This window comes from Hyla sarda, unplaced genomic scaffold, assembly GCF_029499605.1.
Source record: "Hyla sarda isolate aHylSar1 unplaced genomic scaffold, aHylSar1.hap1 scaffold_269, whole genome shotgun sequence".
Lineage (NCBI taxonomy): Eukaryota > Metazoa > Chordata > Amphibia > Anura > Hylidae > Hyla > Hyla sarda.
In genome coordinates this window covers 143,871-162,121 of record NW_026609385.1, presented here as the reverse complement: position 1 = coordinate 162,121, position 18,251 = coordinate 143,871, and the positions used below count along the sequence as shown (strand labels likewise).

The 18,251-nt window shown below is 43.9% G+C and overlaps 1 protein-coding gene across 2 annotated transcripts in view; it reads right to left on the bottom strand.

Annotated features, from left to right (window-relative positions):
- The window catches only part of CIPC (CLOCK interacting pacemaker), a 67,987-nt gene that overhangs the window by 20,296 nt on the left and 29,440 nt on the right, over window positions 1–18,251 (bottom strand). For both annotated transcript variants that reach the window (XM_056553292.1, XM_056553291.1), the window contains exons 2-3: window positions 6,203–6,336; window positions 2,169–2,311 (exon numbers count right to left, since the gene is read on the bottom strand). In XM_056553292.1, coding sequence (XP_056409267.1) covers window positions 2,169–2,311; window positions 6,203–6,323 — 264 coding nt within the window. In that variant the 5' untranslated portion in view covers window positions 6,324–6,336. The remainder of the gene's footprint in view (window positions 1–2,168; window positions 2,312–6,202; window positions 6,337–18,251) is intronic.

Genomic DNA, 18,251 nt, shown 5'->3' with positions numbered 1-18,251 from the left:
TCTCTCCCCCCCATGTCACATCTCTCCCCCCCATGTCACATCTCCCCCCCATGTCACATCTCTCCCCCATGTCACATCTCTCTCCCCCATGTCACATCTCTCTCCCCCATGTCACATCTCTCCCCCCCCATGTCACATCTCTCCCCCCCATGTCACATCTCTCCCCCATGTTACATCTCTCCCCCCCCCCATGTCACATCTCTCCCCCCCATGTCACATCTCTCCCCCCCATGTCACATCTCTCCCCCATGTCACATCTCTCCCCCCATGTCACATCTCTCCCCCATGTCACATCTCTCTCCCCCATGTCACATCTCTCCCCCCCCATGTCACATCTCTCCCCCCCCATGTCACATCTCTCCCCCCCATGTCACATCTCTCCCCCATGTCACATCTCTCTCCCCCATGTCACATCTCTCCCCCCCATGTCACATCTCTCTCCCCCATGTCACATCTCTCCCCCCCCCCATGTCACATCTCTCCCCCATGTCACATCTCTCCCCCCCATGTCACATCTCTCCCCCATGTCACATCTCTCCCCCCATGTCACATCTCTCCCCCATGTTACATCTCTCCCCCATGTCACATCTCTCCCCCCCATGTCACATCTCTCTCCCCCCCATGTCACATCTCTCCCCCCATATTACATCTCCCCCCCATGTCACATCTCTCCCCCATATTACATCTCCCCCCCATGTCACATCTCTCCCACCCCAATGTCACCTCTCCCCCCCAATGTCACATCTCTCCCCCCCATGTCACCTCTCCCCCCCAATGTCACATCTCTCCCCCCCATATTACATCTCCCCCCCCCATGTCACATCTCTCCCCCCCCCATGTCACATCTCCCCCCCCATGTCACATCTCTCCCCCCATGTCACATCTCTCCCCCCATATTACATCTCCCCCCCATGTCACATCTCCCCCCCCCATGTCACATCTCCCCCCCATGTCACATCTCCCCCCCCCATGTCACATCTCTCCCCCCATATTACATCTCCCCCCCATGTCACATCTCTCCCCCCCCCCCCCCATGTCACCTCTCCCCCCCATGTTCCATCCTCCCCCCCACGTCACATCTCCTCCATTAATATTGTGATGGAGCGCGGGGGAAACAATAAACCTGGTGCTCCCGTTGCCCCGGTCCCTGTAGTTCTGCTGCAGATCCCGTTCTCCTCCGTGTGGTCTGGTGTCTTATGGGACTTACAGGACTTTTCTGCTCACCCAACCACTGGAACCTGGAATCCTGGAACCAGCTGCTCGTCAGGAGTCACGGAGAAGATACCGGGACCGCACGAAGGAGAACGGGATCTGTGGGAGACCTACGGGGACCGGGGCTAGGGGAGCATCAAGTTTTTTATGTTTCCCCTGGCCCCTATTATTGCTTAGGACAGTGTTTCCCAACTAGGGCTGTCTGGGCATGCTGGGAGTTGTAGTTTAGCAATGGTTGAAGGCACCCCAGCTGGGAAACACTGACTTAACATTAGAATTTTGGTGGCTGCCCAGCTCCTGTGTGCGTGGTATGATGTTGGGCCACCGCCACAGGTAATCGCTAATTTTCCAGGGAAATATATATATATATCAACCTCCCTCCACCGTCTTGGAGATGCGAATCTACAACCAAATAAAAATAAGCACATTCCTCCGTTATTTCTGACCAGGAAACGAATATAAGAAAACACGACAAGAATCTCCTCAGCAGGAACCATGAGAACCGGCCCGACGGGCACCCATATGACACATATGGGAGGAAAGCCCATTAACCCCTTAACCACCAGAGAAATTGTCATTTTTGAATTTTTATTTTGTCTCTAGAACCGGCCCAGGGAGGTGCATGTAAGACGTGGAACAGAAAAAAGTTTTGTATTTATTCCGTTTACTGCGCAGTATAGATGACGTAATCTGTATTCGGTTTATATATATATTTTATCACGTATTTACTCTCATGGTTTTTATTGCCACCATTTTGGCCCAGATCAGAGTTGCTGGCCGCTTTTCATTCCATCTCTTGGCTTCACCCCGGAGACCACCACACACACTCACCTGAGGGGGTTCCATAACACACAGGGTGAAGTCATTTTGGATGTAGCCTACGTGGCCCCGGATGGTGCACGGCCAACATGTGACTGTAAATCAGCTAGAAGGCATCCATACATAACCTGCCCTACCTGATCAACCAGCAAATTCTTCAAGACAAGCAGAGGGGGAGGGTGACCCCTCGGGGGCTTCTCAGCGCTGCTCCAGTGGGATGATGGGGGGCACTCCTCCATGTCAGTCTGCTCCACAGAGCTCAGGCACTCCGACGCTACATCTGGGGAAGAAAGCAGAAAATGTCACCACAACATCCACAGTCTGCAGAACCCGAGAGCAGAAGATGAGGGGCCCGAACAGCATCACAATGACAGGGCCGGCTCAGGGGCAGAAGATGAGGGGCCCGAACAGCATCACAATGACAGGGCCGGCTCAGGGGCAGAAGATGAGGGGCCCGAACAGCATCACAATGACAGGGCCGGCTCAGGGGCAGAAGATGAGGGGCCCGAACAGCATCACAATGACAGGGCCGGCTCAGGGGCAGAAGATGAGGGGCCCGAACAGCATGACAATGACAGGGCCGGCTCAGGGGCAGAAGATGAGGGGCCCGAACAGCATCACAATGACAGGGCCGGCTCAGGGGCAGAAGATGAGGGGCCCGAACAGCATGACAATGACAGGGCCGGCTCAGGGGCAGAAGATGAGGGGCCCGAACAGCATGACAATGACAGGGCCGGCTCAGGGGCAGAAGATGAGGGGCCCGAACAGCATGACAATGACAGGGCCGGCTCAGGGGCAGAAGATGAGGGGCCCGAACAGCATCACAATGACAGGGCCGGCTCAGGGGCAGAAGATGAGGGGCCCGAACAGCATCACAATGACAGGGCCGGCTCAGGGGCAGAAGATGAGGGGCCCGAACAGCATCACAATGACAGGGCCGGCTCAGGGGCAGAAGATGAGGGGCCCGAACAGCATGACAATGACAGGGCCGGCTCAGGGGCAGAAGATGAGGGGCCCGAACAGCATGACAATGACAGGGCCGGCTCAGGGGCAGAAGATGAGGGGCCCGAACAGCATGACAATGACAGGGCCGGCTCAGGGGCAGAAGATGAGGGGCCCGAACAGCATGACAATGACAGGGCCGGCTCAGGGGCAGAAGATGAGGGGCCCGAACAGCATCACAATGACAGGGCCGGCTCAGGGGCAGAAGATGAGGGGCCCGAACAGCATCACAATGACAGGGCCGGCTCAGGGGCAGAAGATGAGGGGCCCGAACAGCATCACAATGACAGGGCCGGCTCAGGGGCAGAAGATGAGGGGCCCGAACAGCATGACAATGACAGGGCCGGCTCAGGGGCAGAAGATGAGGGGCCCGAACAGCATGACAATGACAGGGCCGGCTCAGGGGCAGAAGATGAGGGGCCCGAACAGCATCACAATGACAGGGCCGGCTCAGGGGCAGAAGATGAGGGGCCCGAACAGCATCACAATGACAGGGCCGGCTCAGGGGCAGAAGATGAGGGGCCCAAACAGCATCACAATGACAGGGCCGGCTCAGGGGCAGAAGATGAGGGGCCCGAACAGCATCACAATGACAGGGCCGGCTCAGGGGCAGAAGATGAGGGGCCCGAACAGCATGACAATGACAGGGCCGGCTCAGGGGCAGAAGATGAGGGGCCCGAACAGCATCACAATGACAGGGCCGGCTCAGGGGCAGAAGATGAGGGGCCCGAACAGCATCACAATGACAGGGCCGGCTCAGGGGCAGAAGATGAGGGGCCCGAACAGCATCACAATGACAGGGCCGGCTCAGGGGCAGAAGATGAGGGGCCCGAACAGCATCACAATGACAGGGCCGGCTCAGGGGCAGAAGATGAGGGGCCCGAACAGCATCAAAATGACAGGGCCGGCTCAGGGGCCCACACAAGGCCTGGGCAGGACACAGTATGGGTGATACATTTGGTCACTGTATGTATGTGTGGGGGGTGTTATCTGGTCACTATATGACATCACACATAAGAGGATCACACATACACTATATGACATCACACATAAGAGGATCACACATACACTATATGACATCACACATAAGAAGATCACACATACGCTATATGACATCACACATAAGAGGATCACACATACACTATATGACATCACACATAAGAGGATCACACATACACTATATGACATCACACATAAGATCACACATACACTATATGACATCACACATAAGAGGATCACACATACACTATATGACATCACACATACACTATATGACATCACACATAAGATCACACATACACTATATGACATCACACATAAGAGGATCACACATACACTATATGACATCACACATACACTATATGACATCACACATAAGAGGATCACACATACACTATATGACATCACACATAAGATCACACATACACTATATGACATCACACATAAGAGGATCACACATACACTATATGACATCACACATAAGATCACACATACACTATATGACATCACACATAAGAAGATCACACATACACTATATGACATCACACATAAGAGGATCACACACACATACACTATATGACATCACACATAAACTATATGACATCACACATAAGAAGATCACACATACACTATATGACATCACACATAAGAGGATCACACACATACACTATATGACATCACACATACACTATATGACATCACACATACACTATATGACATCACACATAAGAGGATCACACATACACTATATGACATCACACATAAGAGGATCACACACATACACTATATGACATCACACATAAGAAGATCACACATACACTATATGACATCACACATAAGAGGATCACACACATACACTATATGACATCACACATACACTATATGACATCACACATACACTATATGACATCACACATAAGAGGATCACACATACACTATATGACATCACACATAAGAGGATCACACACATACACTATATGACATCACACATACACTATATGGCATCACACATACACTATATGACATCACACATAAGAGGATCACACACATACACTATATGACATCACACATACACTATATGACATCACACATAAGAGCATCACACATACACTATATGACATCACACATAAGAGGATCACACATACACTATATGACATCAAACATAAGAAGATCACACATACACTATATGGCATCACACATACACTATATGACATCACACATAAGAGGATCACACATACACTATATGACATCACACATAAGAAGATCACACATACACTATATGACATCACACATAAGAGGATCACACATACACTATATGGCATCACACATACACTATATGACATCACACATAAGAGTATCACACATACACTATATGACATCACACATAAGAGGATCACACATACACTATATGACATCACACATACACTATATGACATCACACATACACTATATGACATCACACATAAGAGGATCACACAAACACTATATGACATCACACATGAGAAGATCACACATACTCTATATGGCATCACACATACACTATATGACATCACACATAAGAGAATCACACATACACTATATGACATCACACATACACTATATGACATCACACATACACTATATGACATCACACATACACTATATGACATCACACATACACTATATGACATCACACATAAGAGGATCACACATACACTATATGACATCACACATAAGAGGATCACACATACACTATATGACATCACACATAAGAGGATCACACATACACTATATGACATCACACATAAGAGGATCACACATACACTATATGACATCACACATAAGAGGATCACACATACACTATATGACATCACACATACACTATATGACATCACACATAAGAGCATCACACATACACTATATGACATCACACATAAGAGGATCACACATACACTATATGGCATCACACATAAGAGGATCACACATACACTATATGACATCACACATACACTATATGACATCACACATACACCATATGGCATCACACATAAGAGGATCACACATACACTATATGACATCACACATACACTATATGACATCACACATACACTATATGACATCAGACACCGATATATATATATATCACAATCACTAAAGGGGTCCATCCATGATGACCCCCACTGTATGTCACCTGAAAATCCAGAGTCCTTGTCAGACTCCGGAGCTGTGGGAGCGTTTCTAGGCTGGCTCTTCTGTGTGGCCCTCGGCGGAGGCTTCTCCTGACTGGCCGAACCTGGCTGCAGTTTTTCCATGTTTGAAGACCCCCTGGGGAAACAAGGGATGTAAGGATCAAGGATCTGTGGGATATCCTGAGGGGTGCGGCACAACATTCCCTAATACATATAGAACATTCTATAGGATGGGACGTACGATTCACTGCACCCGCTTATTATTATAGATTGTTACATTGATCAAGTCTCCTATAGATTGTTACATTGATCAAGTCTCCTATAGATTGTTACATTGATCAAGTCTCCTATAGATTGTTACATTCATCAAGTCTCCTATAGATTGTTACATTGATCAAGTCTCCTATAGATTGTTACATTGATCAAGTCTCCTATAGATTGTTACATTGATCAAGTCTCCTATAGATTGTTACATTGATCAAGTCTCCTATAGATTGTTACATTCATCAAGTCTCCTATAGATTGTTACATTCATCAAGTCTCCTATAGATTGTTACATTCATCAAGTCTCCTATAGATTGTTACATTGATCAAGTCTCCTATAGATTGTTACATTGATCAAGTCTCCTATAGATTGTTACATTCATCAAGTCTCCTATAGATTGTTACATTGATCAAGTCTCCTATAGATTGTTACATTGATCAAGTCTCCTATAGATTGTTACATTCATCAAGTCTCCTATAGATTGCTACATTGATCAAGTCTCCTATAGATTGTTACATCCAGTGGGTCCCCTATAGATTGTTACATTCATCAAGTCTCCTATAGATTGTTACATTGATCAAGTCTCCTATAGATTGCTACATTGATCAAGTCTCCTATAGATTGCTACATTGATCAAGTCTCCTATAGATTGCTACATTGATCAAGTCTCCTATAGATTGCTACATTGATCAAGTCCCCTATAGATTGTTACATTGATCAAGTCTCCTATAGATTGTTACATTCATCAAGTCTCCTATAGATTGTTACATCCAGTGGGTCTCCTATAGATTGTTACATTCATCAAGTCTCCTATAGATTGTTACATCCAGTGGGTCCCCTATAGATAGTTACATTCATCAAGTCTCCTTTAGATTGTTACATTCATCAAGTCTCCTATAGATTGTTACATTCATCAAGTCTCCTATAGATTGTTACATTGATCAAGTCTCCTATAGATTGCTACATTGATCAAGTCTCCTATAGATTGTTACATTGAGCAAGTCTCCTATAGATTGCTACATTGATCAAGTCTCCTATAGATTGTTGCATTCATCAAGTCTCCTATAGATTGTTACATTCATCAAGTCTCCTATAGATTGCTACATTCATCAAGTCTCCTATAGATTGCTACATTGATCAAGTCTCCTATAGATTGCTACATTGATCAAGTCTCCTATAGATTGCTACATTGATCAAGTCTCCTATAGATTGCTACATTGATCAAGTCTCCTATAGATTGCTACATTCATCAAGTCTCCTATAGATTGTTACATTCATCAAGTCTCCTACAGATTTTTACATTCATCAAGTCTCCTATAGATTGTTACATTCATCAAGTCTCCTATAGATTGTTACATTCATCAAGTCTCCTATAGATGGTTACATTCATCAAGTCTCCTATAGATAGTTACATTCATCAAGTCTCCTTTAGATTGTTACATTCATCAAGTCTCCTATAGATTGTTACATTAATCAAGTCTGCTATAGATTGTTACATTCATCAAGTCTCCTATAGATTGTTACATTCATCAAGTCTTCTATAGATTGTTACATCCAGTGGGTCCCCTATAGATTGTTACATTCATCAAGTCTCCTGTAGATTGTTACATTCATCAAGTCTCCTGTAGATTGTTACATTCATCAAGTCTCCTGTAGATTGTTACATTCATCAAGTCTCCTATAGATTGTTACATCCAGTGGGTCCCCTATAGATAGTTACATTCATCAAGTCTCCTATAGATTGTTACATTCATCAAGTCTGCTATAGATTGTTACATTCATCAAGTCTCCTATAGATTGTTACATCCAGTGGGTCCCCTATAGATTGTTACATTCATCAAGTCTCCTATAGATTGTTACATTCATCAAGTCTCCTATAGATTGTTACATTCATCAAGTCTCCTGTAGATTGTTACATTCATCAAGTCTCCTGTAGATTGTTACATTCATCAAGTCTCCTATAGATTGTTACATTCATCAAGTCTCCTATAGATTGTTACATTCATCAAGTCTCCTATAGATTGTTACATTCATCAAGTCTCCTATAGATTGTTACATTCATCAAGTCTCCTGTAGATTGTTACATTGATCAAGTCTCCTATAGATTGTTACATTCATCGAGTCTCCTATAGATTGTTACATTCATCAAGTCTCCTGTAGATTGTTAAATTCATCAAGTCTCCTATAGATTGTTACATTGATCAAGTCTCCTATAGATTGTTACATTGATCAAGTCTCCTATACATTGTTACATTCATCAAGTCTCCTATAGATTGTTACATTCATCAAGTCTCCTGTAGATTGTTACATTCATCAAGTCTCCTATAGATTGTTACATTCATCAAGTCTCCTGTAGATTGTTACATTGATCAAGTCTCCTATAGATTGTTACATTCATCGAGTCTCCTATAGATTGTTACATTCATCAAGTCTCCTGTAGATTGTTAAATTCATCAAGTCTCCTATAGATTGTTACATTGATCAAGTCTCCTATAGATTGTTACATTGATCAAGTCTCCTATACATTGTTACATTCATCAAGTCTCCTATAGATTGTTACATTCATCAAGTCTCCTGTAGATTGTTACATTCATCAAGTCTCCTGTAGATTGTTACATTCATCAAGTCTCCTGTAGATTGTTACATTCATCACGTCCCCATAGATTGTTACATTCATCACATCCCCCATAGATTGTTACATTCATCTAGTCTGCTATAGATTGTTACATTCATCAAGTCCCCTATAGAGTTTTACATTCATCAAGTCTCCTATAGATTGTTACATGCAGTGGGTCTCCTATAGATTGTTACATTCATCAAGTCTCCTATAGATTGTTACATTCATCACATTCCCCATAGATTGTTACATTCATCAAGTCTGCTATAGATTGTTACATTCATCAAGTCCCCTATAGAGTTTTACATTCATCAAGTCCCCTATAGATTGTTACATTCATCAAGTCTCCTATAGAGTGTTACATTCATCACGTCCCCCATAGATTGTTACATTCATCAAGTCTCCTATAGATTGTTACATTCAGTGGGTCCCCTATAGATTGTTACATTCATCAAGTCTCCTATAGAGTGTTACATTTATCAAGTCTCCTATAGATTGTTACATCCAGTGTTTCCCCTATAGATCGTTACATTCATCAAGTCTCCTGTAGATTGTTACATCCAGTGGGTCCCCCATAGATTGTTACATTCATCAAGTCTCCTATAGATTGTTACATTCATCACGTCCCCCATAGATTGTTACATTCATCAAGTCTCCTATAGATTGTTACATCCAGTGGGTCCCCTATAGATTGTTACATTCATCAAGTCTCCTGTAGATTGTTACATTCATCAAGTCTCCTATAGATTGTTACATTAATCACGTCCCCCATAGATTGTTACATTCATCAAGTCCCCTATAGATTGTTACATTCATCAAGTCTCCTATAGATTGTTACATTCATCAAGTCTCCTATAGATTGTTACATGCAGTGGGCCCCCTATAGATTGTTACATTCATCAAGTCTTCTATAGATTGTTACATTCATCACGTCTCCTATAAAGTGTTACATTCATCAAGTCTCCTATAGACTGTTACATTCAGCTGGTCCCCTATAGATTGTTACATTCAGAAGATCCCTTACAGATTGTTACATTCAGCTGACCCCGTATAGATTGTTACATTCACCAGGTTCCCTGTAGATTGTTACATCCATCAAGTCTCTTATATATTGTTACATTCATCAAGTCCCTTATAGATTGTTACATTCAGCAGGTACCATATATTACTACATTCAGCAGGTCCCCTATAGATTGTTATATTCATCAAGTTCCCTATAGATTGTTACATTCATCAAGTCTCCTATAGATTGTTATATTCATCAAGTTCCTTATAGATTGTTACATTAAGCAGGTACCATATATATTACTTCATTCACCAGTTCCCCAATAGATTGTTACACCCACTAGGTCCCCTATAGATTGCTACAATCGTCAGGTCCCCCATAGATTGTTACATTCACCAGGTCCCCTATAGATTGTTACATTCATCAGGTCCCCCATAGATTGTTACTGTTACGCCGAGCGCTCCGGGTCCCTGCTCCTCCCCGGAGCGCTCGCGGTGTTTTCCTCTCTGCAGCGCCCCGGTCAGACCCGCTGACCAGGAGCGCTGCACTGACACCGACGACGGGGATGCGATTCGCATAGCGGGACGCGCCCGCTCGCGAATAGCATTCCAAGCCACTTACCTGTCCCGGTCCCCGGCTGTCACGTTCTGGCGCGCACGGCTCCGCTCTCTAGGGCGCGCGCACGCCAGCTCTCTAAGAATTAAAGGGCCAGTGCATCAGTCTAATTAGCTTCCACCTGCTCCCTGCTCATATAACCTCACTTCCCCTTCCCAGCATTGCCGGATCTTGTTGCCTTGTGCCAGAGAAAGCGTTTTGTGTATGTCCCAAGCCTGTGTTCCAGACCTTCTGCTGTTGCCCCTGACTACGACCCTTGCTGCCTGCCCTGACCTTCTGCTACGTCCGACCTTGCTCTTGCCTTGTCCTTTTGTACCGCGCCTGTCTCAGCAGTCAGAGAGGTTGAGCCGTTGCTGGTGGATACGACCTGGTTGCTACCGCCGCAGCAAGACGATCCGGCTTTGCGGTGGGCTCTGGTGAATACCAGTAGCAACTTAGAACCGGTCCACCGGTACGGTCCACGCCAATCCCTCTCTGACACAGAGGATCCACCTCCAGCCTGCCGAATCCTCACAGTTACATCCACTAGGTCCCTTGTAGATTGTTACATTCACCAGGTCCCCTATAGATTGTTACATCCACCAGGTCCCCTATAGATTGTTACATTTAGCAGGTCCCCAATAGATTGTTACATTCACCAGGCCCCTATAGATTGTTACATTCACCAGGACCCTATAGATTGTTACATTCAGCAGGTCCTCTATAGATTGTTACATTTACGAGGTCCCCTATAGATTGTTACATTCGCCATGTCCCTATAGATTGTTACATGAACTCGGTCCCATATAGATTGTTAAATTCACCAGGTCCCCTATAGATTGTTACATTCGTCGGGTCCCCTATAGATTGTTACATTCGATAGGTCCCCTATAGATTGTTACATTCAGCAGGTCCCCTATAGATTGTTATATCCCTCAGGTGTGGCCTAGCTGCTGTGTTACCTTAATAGTTTGAGTTAGGACCATATTCGGGAGCAAAGTGTTCTCTAGTACCCAAAACTGGCCCTGGTATAGGTAACAGCTGGCAAAGCCAGCCACACAGTACTGATGCCAGACACCTGGGACACAGGTGAACAGCCAAAGCAGCCTTATACCCTTCCTGCTGTATGAGGTGCATATATACATCATGGCTGGTAGGTAGATAACGCTATCCAGCACAGAGCCCTCGTAGGATCAGAGGCTGAGTGCAGGCCATCGGGTTGGGTTCTGCTCCCAGCAGTTGTCTACATGGCTGACAGAGCAGGGGCTACCCCTTAGCCCATCGGTAACCCTGTGATGTGGGGTTCTGATGGCAGCAGGATGATGAATCCAAGGCTCTGCTCTGCCACCTCCAGAGAGCCGTGAACCCCGGGAAACTATCAGGGGTGAACTGACTGAGAACGGATGTGAATCAAATAACAAAGTTATTGGTCGGAAAAAATAGATTTTTAGAAATTTTCATGAGAATGTGAAATTTTGCTGCAAAACTTTTGAGCCCTGTAATATCCTGAACACGGGGGGGAGGGGCGCTTACCGGACGTAAGTGACACGCGTCACAATTCTATGTATATTTAAATCCTTCCTTGTCCTCAGGTTGTCTGTGGTATTGCAGCCCAGTTCCATTGAAGTGAATGGAGTGGTAATACCACGCATAGCCTGAGGACAGGCGTGGCACTGTTGAAAGAAAGTAGCCATGTTTGTATAATTCTGGATGAATCCTTTACATAGGTAATACCAAGACACATTTAAGTTGCAGCTGTCCAGGAAGAAGAATATCCGTCTCGGTCTCCCGGAAGGGCCCCTTCTCCCTTCTGAGACTCAGCAGCAGCTGACATCGCTGCCTGGATGATGAAACAGTGGAGGAATATGCACAAGGCAGCAGCTCACCCGCAACCCGGAATGGACTGCGCCGTATGCGGGCACTCCTCTGTGCTCTCTCCTGTCTGATAGTACTCCTCTGTGCTCTCTCCTGTCTGATAGTACTCCTCTGTGCTCTCTCCTGTCTGATAGTACTCCTCTGTGCTCTCTCCTGTCTGATAGCACTCCTCTGTGCTCTCTCCTGTCTGATAGCACTCCTATGTGCTCTCTCCTGTCTGATAGCACTCCTCTGTGCTCTCTCCTGTCTGATAGCACTCCTCTGTGCTCTCTCCTGTCTGATAGCACTCCTCTGTGCTCTCTCCTGTCTGATAGCACTCCTCTGTGCTCTCTCCTGTCTGATAGCACTCCTCTGTGCTCTCTCCTGTCTGATAGCACTCCTCTGTGCTCTCTCCAGCAATCCTCTGTGCTCTTTCCTGTCTGATAGTACTCCTCTGTGCTCTCTCCTGTCTGATAGGACTCCTCTGTGCTCTCTCCTGTCTGAAAGGACTCCTCTGTGCTCTCTCCTGTCTGAAAGGACTCCTCTGTGCTCTCTCCTGTCTGATAGGACTCCTCTGTGCGCTCTCCTGTCTTATAGCACTCCTCTGTGCTCTCTCCTTTCTGACAGTACTCCTCTGATCTCTCCTGTCTGATGGTACTCCTCTGTTCTCTCCTGTCTGATAACACTCATCTGTGCTCTCTCCTGTCTGATACTACTCCTCTGTTCTCTCTCCTGTCTGATAGTACTCCTCTGTGCTCTCTCCTGTCTGATAGTACTCCTCTGTGTTCTCTCCTGTCTGATAGCATTCCTCTGTGCTCTCTCCTGTCTGATAGCACTCCTCTGTGCTCTTTCTCCTATCAGACAGGAGAGAGCACAGAGGAGTACTATCAGACAGGAGAGAACACAGAGGAGTACTATCAGACAGGAGAGAACACAGAGGAGTACTATCAGACAGGAGAGAGCAAAGAGGAGTTCTATCAGACAGGAGAGAGCACAGAGGAGTACTATCAGACAGGAGAGAGAACAGAGGAATACTATCAGACAGGAGAGAGCACAGAGGAGTACTATCAGACAGGAGAGAGAACTCAGAGGAGTGCTATCAGACAGTAGAGAGAGCTCAGAAGAGTGCTGTCAGACAGGAGAGAGCACAGAGGAGTACTATCAGACAGGAGAGAGCACAGAGGAGTTCTATCAGACAGGAGAGAGCACAGAGGACTACTATCAGACAGGAGAGAGCACAGAGGAGTACTATCAGACAGGAGAGAGCACAGAGGAGTACTATCATATAGGAAAGAGCACAGATGAGTTCTATACGGCAGGAGAGAGCACAGAGGACTGCTATCAGGCAGGAGAGAGCACAGATGAGTGCTATCAGACAGGAGAGAGTTGAGAGGAGTACTATCAGACAGAAGAGAGAACAGAGGAGTGCTATCAGACAGAAGAGAGCACAGAGGAGTGCTATCAGACAGGAGAGAGCACAGAGGAGTGCTATCAGACAGGAGAGAGCACAGAGGAGTACTATCAGACAGGAGAAAGCATAGAGGAGTACTATCAGACAGGAGAGAGCACAGAGGAGTACTATCATATAGGAAAGAGCACAGAGGAGTACTATCATATAGGAAAGAGCACAGAGGAGTTCTATCAGGCAGGAGAGAGCACAGAGGATTGCTATCAGGCAGGAGAGAGCACAGAGGAGTGCTATCAGACAGGAGAGAGCATACAGAGTACTATCAGACAGAAGAGAGAACAGAGGAGTGCTATCAGACAGAAGAGAGAACAGAGGAGTGCTATCAGACAGAAGAGAGAACAGAGGAGTGCTATCAGACAGGAGAGAGCACAGAGGAGTGCTATCAGACAGGAGAGAGCACAGAGGAGTCCTATCAGACAGAAGAGAGAAAGGAGGATTCCTGTCAGACAGAGTGCTATCAGACAGGAGAGAGAACAGAGGATTCCTATCATCCCCTCAGGTCTCCTATAGATAATATGTCCACTATAGAGTGTTATATATCCCCTCAGGTCTCCTATAGATATAGTAATATGTCCACTATAGATTTTTATACATCCCCTCAGGTCTCCTAGAGATAAAATATCCACTATAGAGTGTTATACATCCCCTCGGGTCTCCTATAGATAATATATCCACTATAGAGTGTTATACATCCCCTCGGGTCTCCTATAGATAATATATCCACTATAGAGTGTTATACATCCCCTCAGGTCTCCTATAGATAATATGTCCACTATAGAGTGTTATACCTCCCCTCAGGTCTCCTATAGATAATATGTTCACTATAGAGTGTTATACATCCCCTCAGGGCAATGTGTTAGATTTTTAGTTGTCTCACACTATAGATTGTGGACTGCAGCCACAATCTATCTTTTCATTTCACTTACTATAGCATGCAGTGTCATGCCAATCAATGCACTATGGATCAATATGTGTGAGGTTATTTTAATCTTGGCTCATTAAACGTTAAGTTTTATATTGGGTGGGAAATTTAGGGTCTTAGTGACCGCTTAGCGGTCAAATGTTAATAATATTGGATTCACCCTCCATCCATAGGTCCCCTTTGTTGCATACATCCCCTCAGGTCTCCTATAGATAATATATCCACTATAGAGTGTTATACACCCCCTCAGGTCTCCTATATATAATATATACACTATAGATTGTTGTACATCCCCCTCAGGTCTCCGATAGATAATATGTCCACTATAGAGTGTTATACATCCCCTCAGGTCTCCTATATATAATATATCCACTATAGAGTGTTATACGTCCCCTCAGGTCTCCTATAGATAATATATCCACTATAGAGTGTTATACACCCCCTCAGGTCTCCTATAGATAATATATCCACTATAGAGTGTTATACATCCCCTCAGGTCTCCTATAGATAATATGTCCACTATAGAGTGTTATACACCCCCTCAGGTCTCCTATAGATAATATGTCCACTATAGAGTGTTATACATCCCCTCAGGTCTCCTATAGATAATATATCCACTATAGAGTGTTATACACCCCCCCTCCGGTCTCCTATAGATAATATATCCACTATAGATTGTTATACACCCCCTCAGGTCTCCTATAGATAATATATCCACTATAGAGTCTTATACACCCCCTCAGGTCTCCTATAGATAATATGTCCACTATAGAGTGTTATACATCCCCTCAGGTCTCCTATAGCTAATATATCCACTATAGAGTGTTATACACCCCCTCAGGTCTCCTATATATAATATATACACTATAGATTGTTGTACATCCCCCTCAGGTCTCCTATAGATAATATATCCACTAGAGTGTTATACATCCCCTCAGGTCTACAATAGATAATATATCCACTATAGAGTGTTATACATCCCCTCAGGTCTCCTATAGATAATATGTCCACTATAGAGTGTTATACACCCCCTCAGGTCTCCTATATATAATATATACACTATAGATTGTTGTACATCCCCCTCAGGTCTCCTATAGATAATATGTCCACTATAGAGTGTTATACATCCCCTCAGGTCTCCTATATATAATATATCCACTATAGAGTGTTATACATCCCCTCAAGTCTCCTATATATAATATATCCACTATAGAGTGTTATACGCCCCCTCAGGTCTCCTATAGATAATATATCCACTATAGAGTGTTATACATCCCCCTCAGGTCTCCTATAGATAATATATCCACTATAGAGTGTTATACATCCCCTCAGGTCTTCTATAGATAATATATCCACTAGAGAGTGTTATACATCCCCCTCAGGTCTCCTATAGATAATATATACACTATAGATTGTTATACATCCCCTCAGGTCTCCTATAGATAATATATCCACTATAGAGTGTTATACATCCCCTCAGGTCTCCTATAGATAATATATCCACTATAGAGTGTTATATATCCCCTCAGGTCTCCTATATATAATATATCCACTATAGATTGTTATACATCCCCTCATGTCTCCTATAGATAATATATACACTATAGATTGTTATACATCCCCTCAGGTCTCCTATAGATAATATATCCACTATAGATTGTTATACGTCCCCTCATGTCTCCTATAGATAATATATACACTATAGATTGTTATACATCCCCTCAGGTCTCCTATAGATAATATATCCACTATAGAGTGTTATACACCCCCTCAGGTCTCCTATATATAATATATACACTATAGATTGTTATACATCCCCTCAGGTCTCCTATAGATAATATATCCACTATAGAGTGTTATACATCCCCTCAGGTATCCTATATATAATATATACACTATAGATTGTTATACATCCCCTCAGGTCTCCTATAGATAATATATACACTATAGAGTGTTATACATCCCCTCAGGTCTCCTATAGATAATATGTCCACTATAGTGTTATACACCCCCTCAGGTCTCCTATATATAATATATACACTATAGAGTGTTATACATCCCCTCAGGTCTCCTATAGATAATATATCCACTATAGAGTGTTATACATCCCCTCAGGTCTCCTATATATAATATATACACTATAGAGTGTTATACATCCCCTCAGGTCTCCTATAGATAATATATCCACTATAGAGTGTTATACATTCCCTCAGGTCTCCTATAGATAATATATCCACTATAGAGTGTTATACATCCCCTCAGGTCTCCTATAGATAATATATCCACTATAGAGTGTTATACATCCCCTCATGTCACCTATAGATAATATATACACTATAGAGTGTTATACACCCCCTCAGGTCTCCTATAGATAATATGTCCACTATAGAGTGTTATACATCCCCTCAGGTCTCCTATAGATAATATATCCACTATAGAGTGTTATACATCCCCTCGGGTCTCCTATAGATAATATATCCACTATAGAGTGTTATACATCCCCTCAGGTCTCCTTTAGATAATATGTCCACTATAGAGTGTTATACACCCCCTCAGGTCTCCTATAGATAATATATCCACTATAGAGTGTTATACATCCCCTCAGGTCTTCTATATATAATATATACACTATAGAGTGTTATACATCCCCTCAAGTCTCCTATATATAATATATCCACTATAGAGTGTTATACATCCCCTCAGGTCTCCTATATATAATATATACACTATAGAGTGTTATACATCCCCTCAAGTCTCCTATATATAATATATCCACTATAGAGTGTTATACATCCCCTCAGGTCTCCTATATATAATATATACACTATAGATTGTTATACACCCCCTCAGGTCTCCTATAGATAATATATCCACTATAGAGTGTTATACATCCCCTCAGGTCTCCTATAGATAATATATACACTATAGAGTGTTATACATCTCCTCAGGTCTCCTATAGATAATATATCCACTAGAGAGTGTTATACATCCCCTCAGGTCTCCTATAGATAATATATCCACTATAGAGTGTTATACATCCCCTCAGATCTCCTATAGATAATATATCCACTATAGAGTGTTATACATCCCCTCAGGTCTCCTATAGATAATATATACACTATAGAGTGTTATACACCCCCTCAGGTCTCCTATAGATAATATATCCACTAGAGAGTGTTATACACCCCCTCAGGTCTCCTATAGATAATATATCCACTATAGAGTGTTATATATCCCCTCAGGTCTCCTATATATAATATGTCCACTATAGAGTGTTATACACCCCCTCAGGTCTCCTATAGATAATATATCCACTATAGAGTGT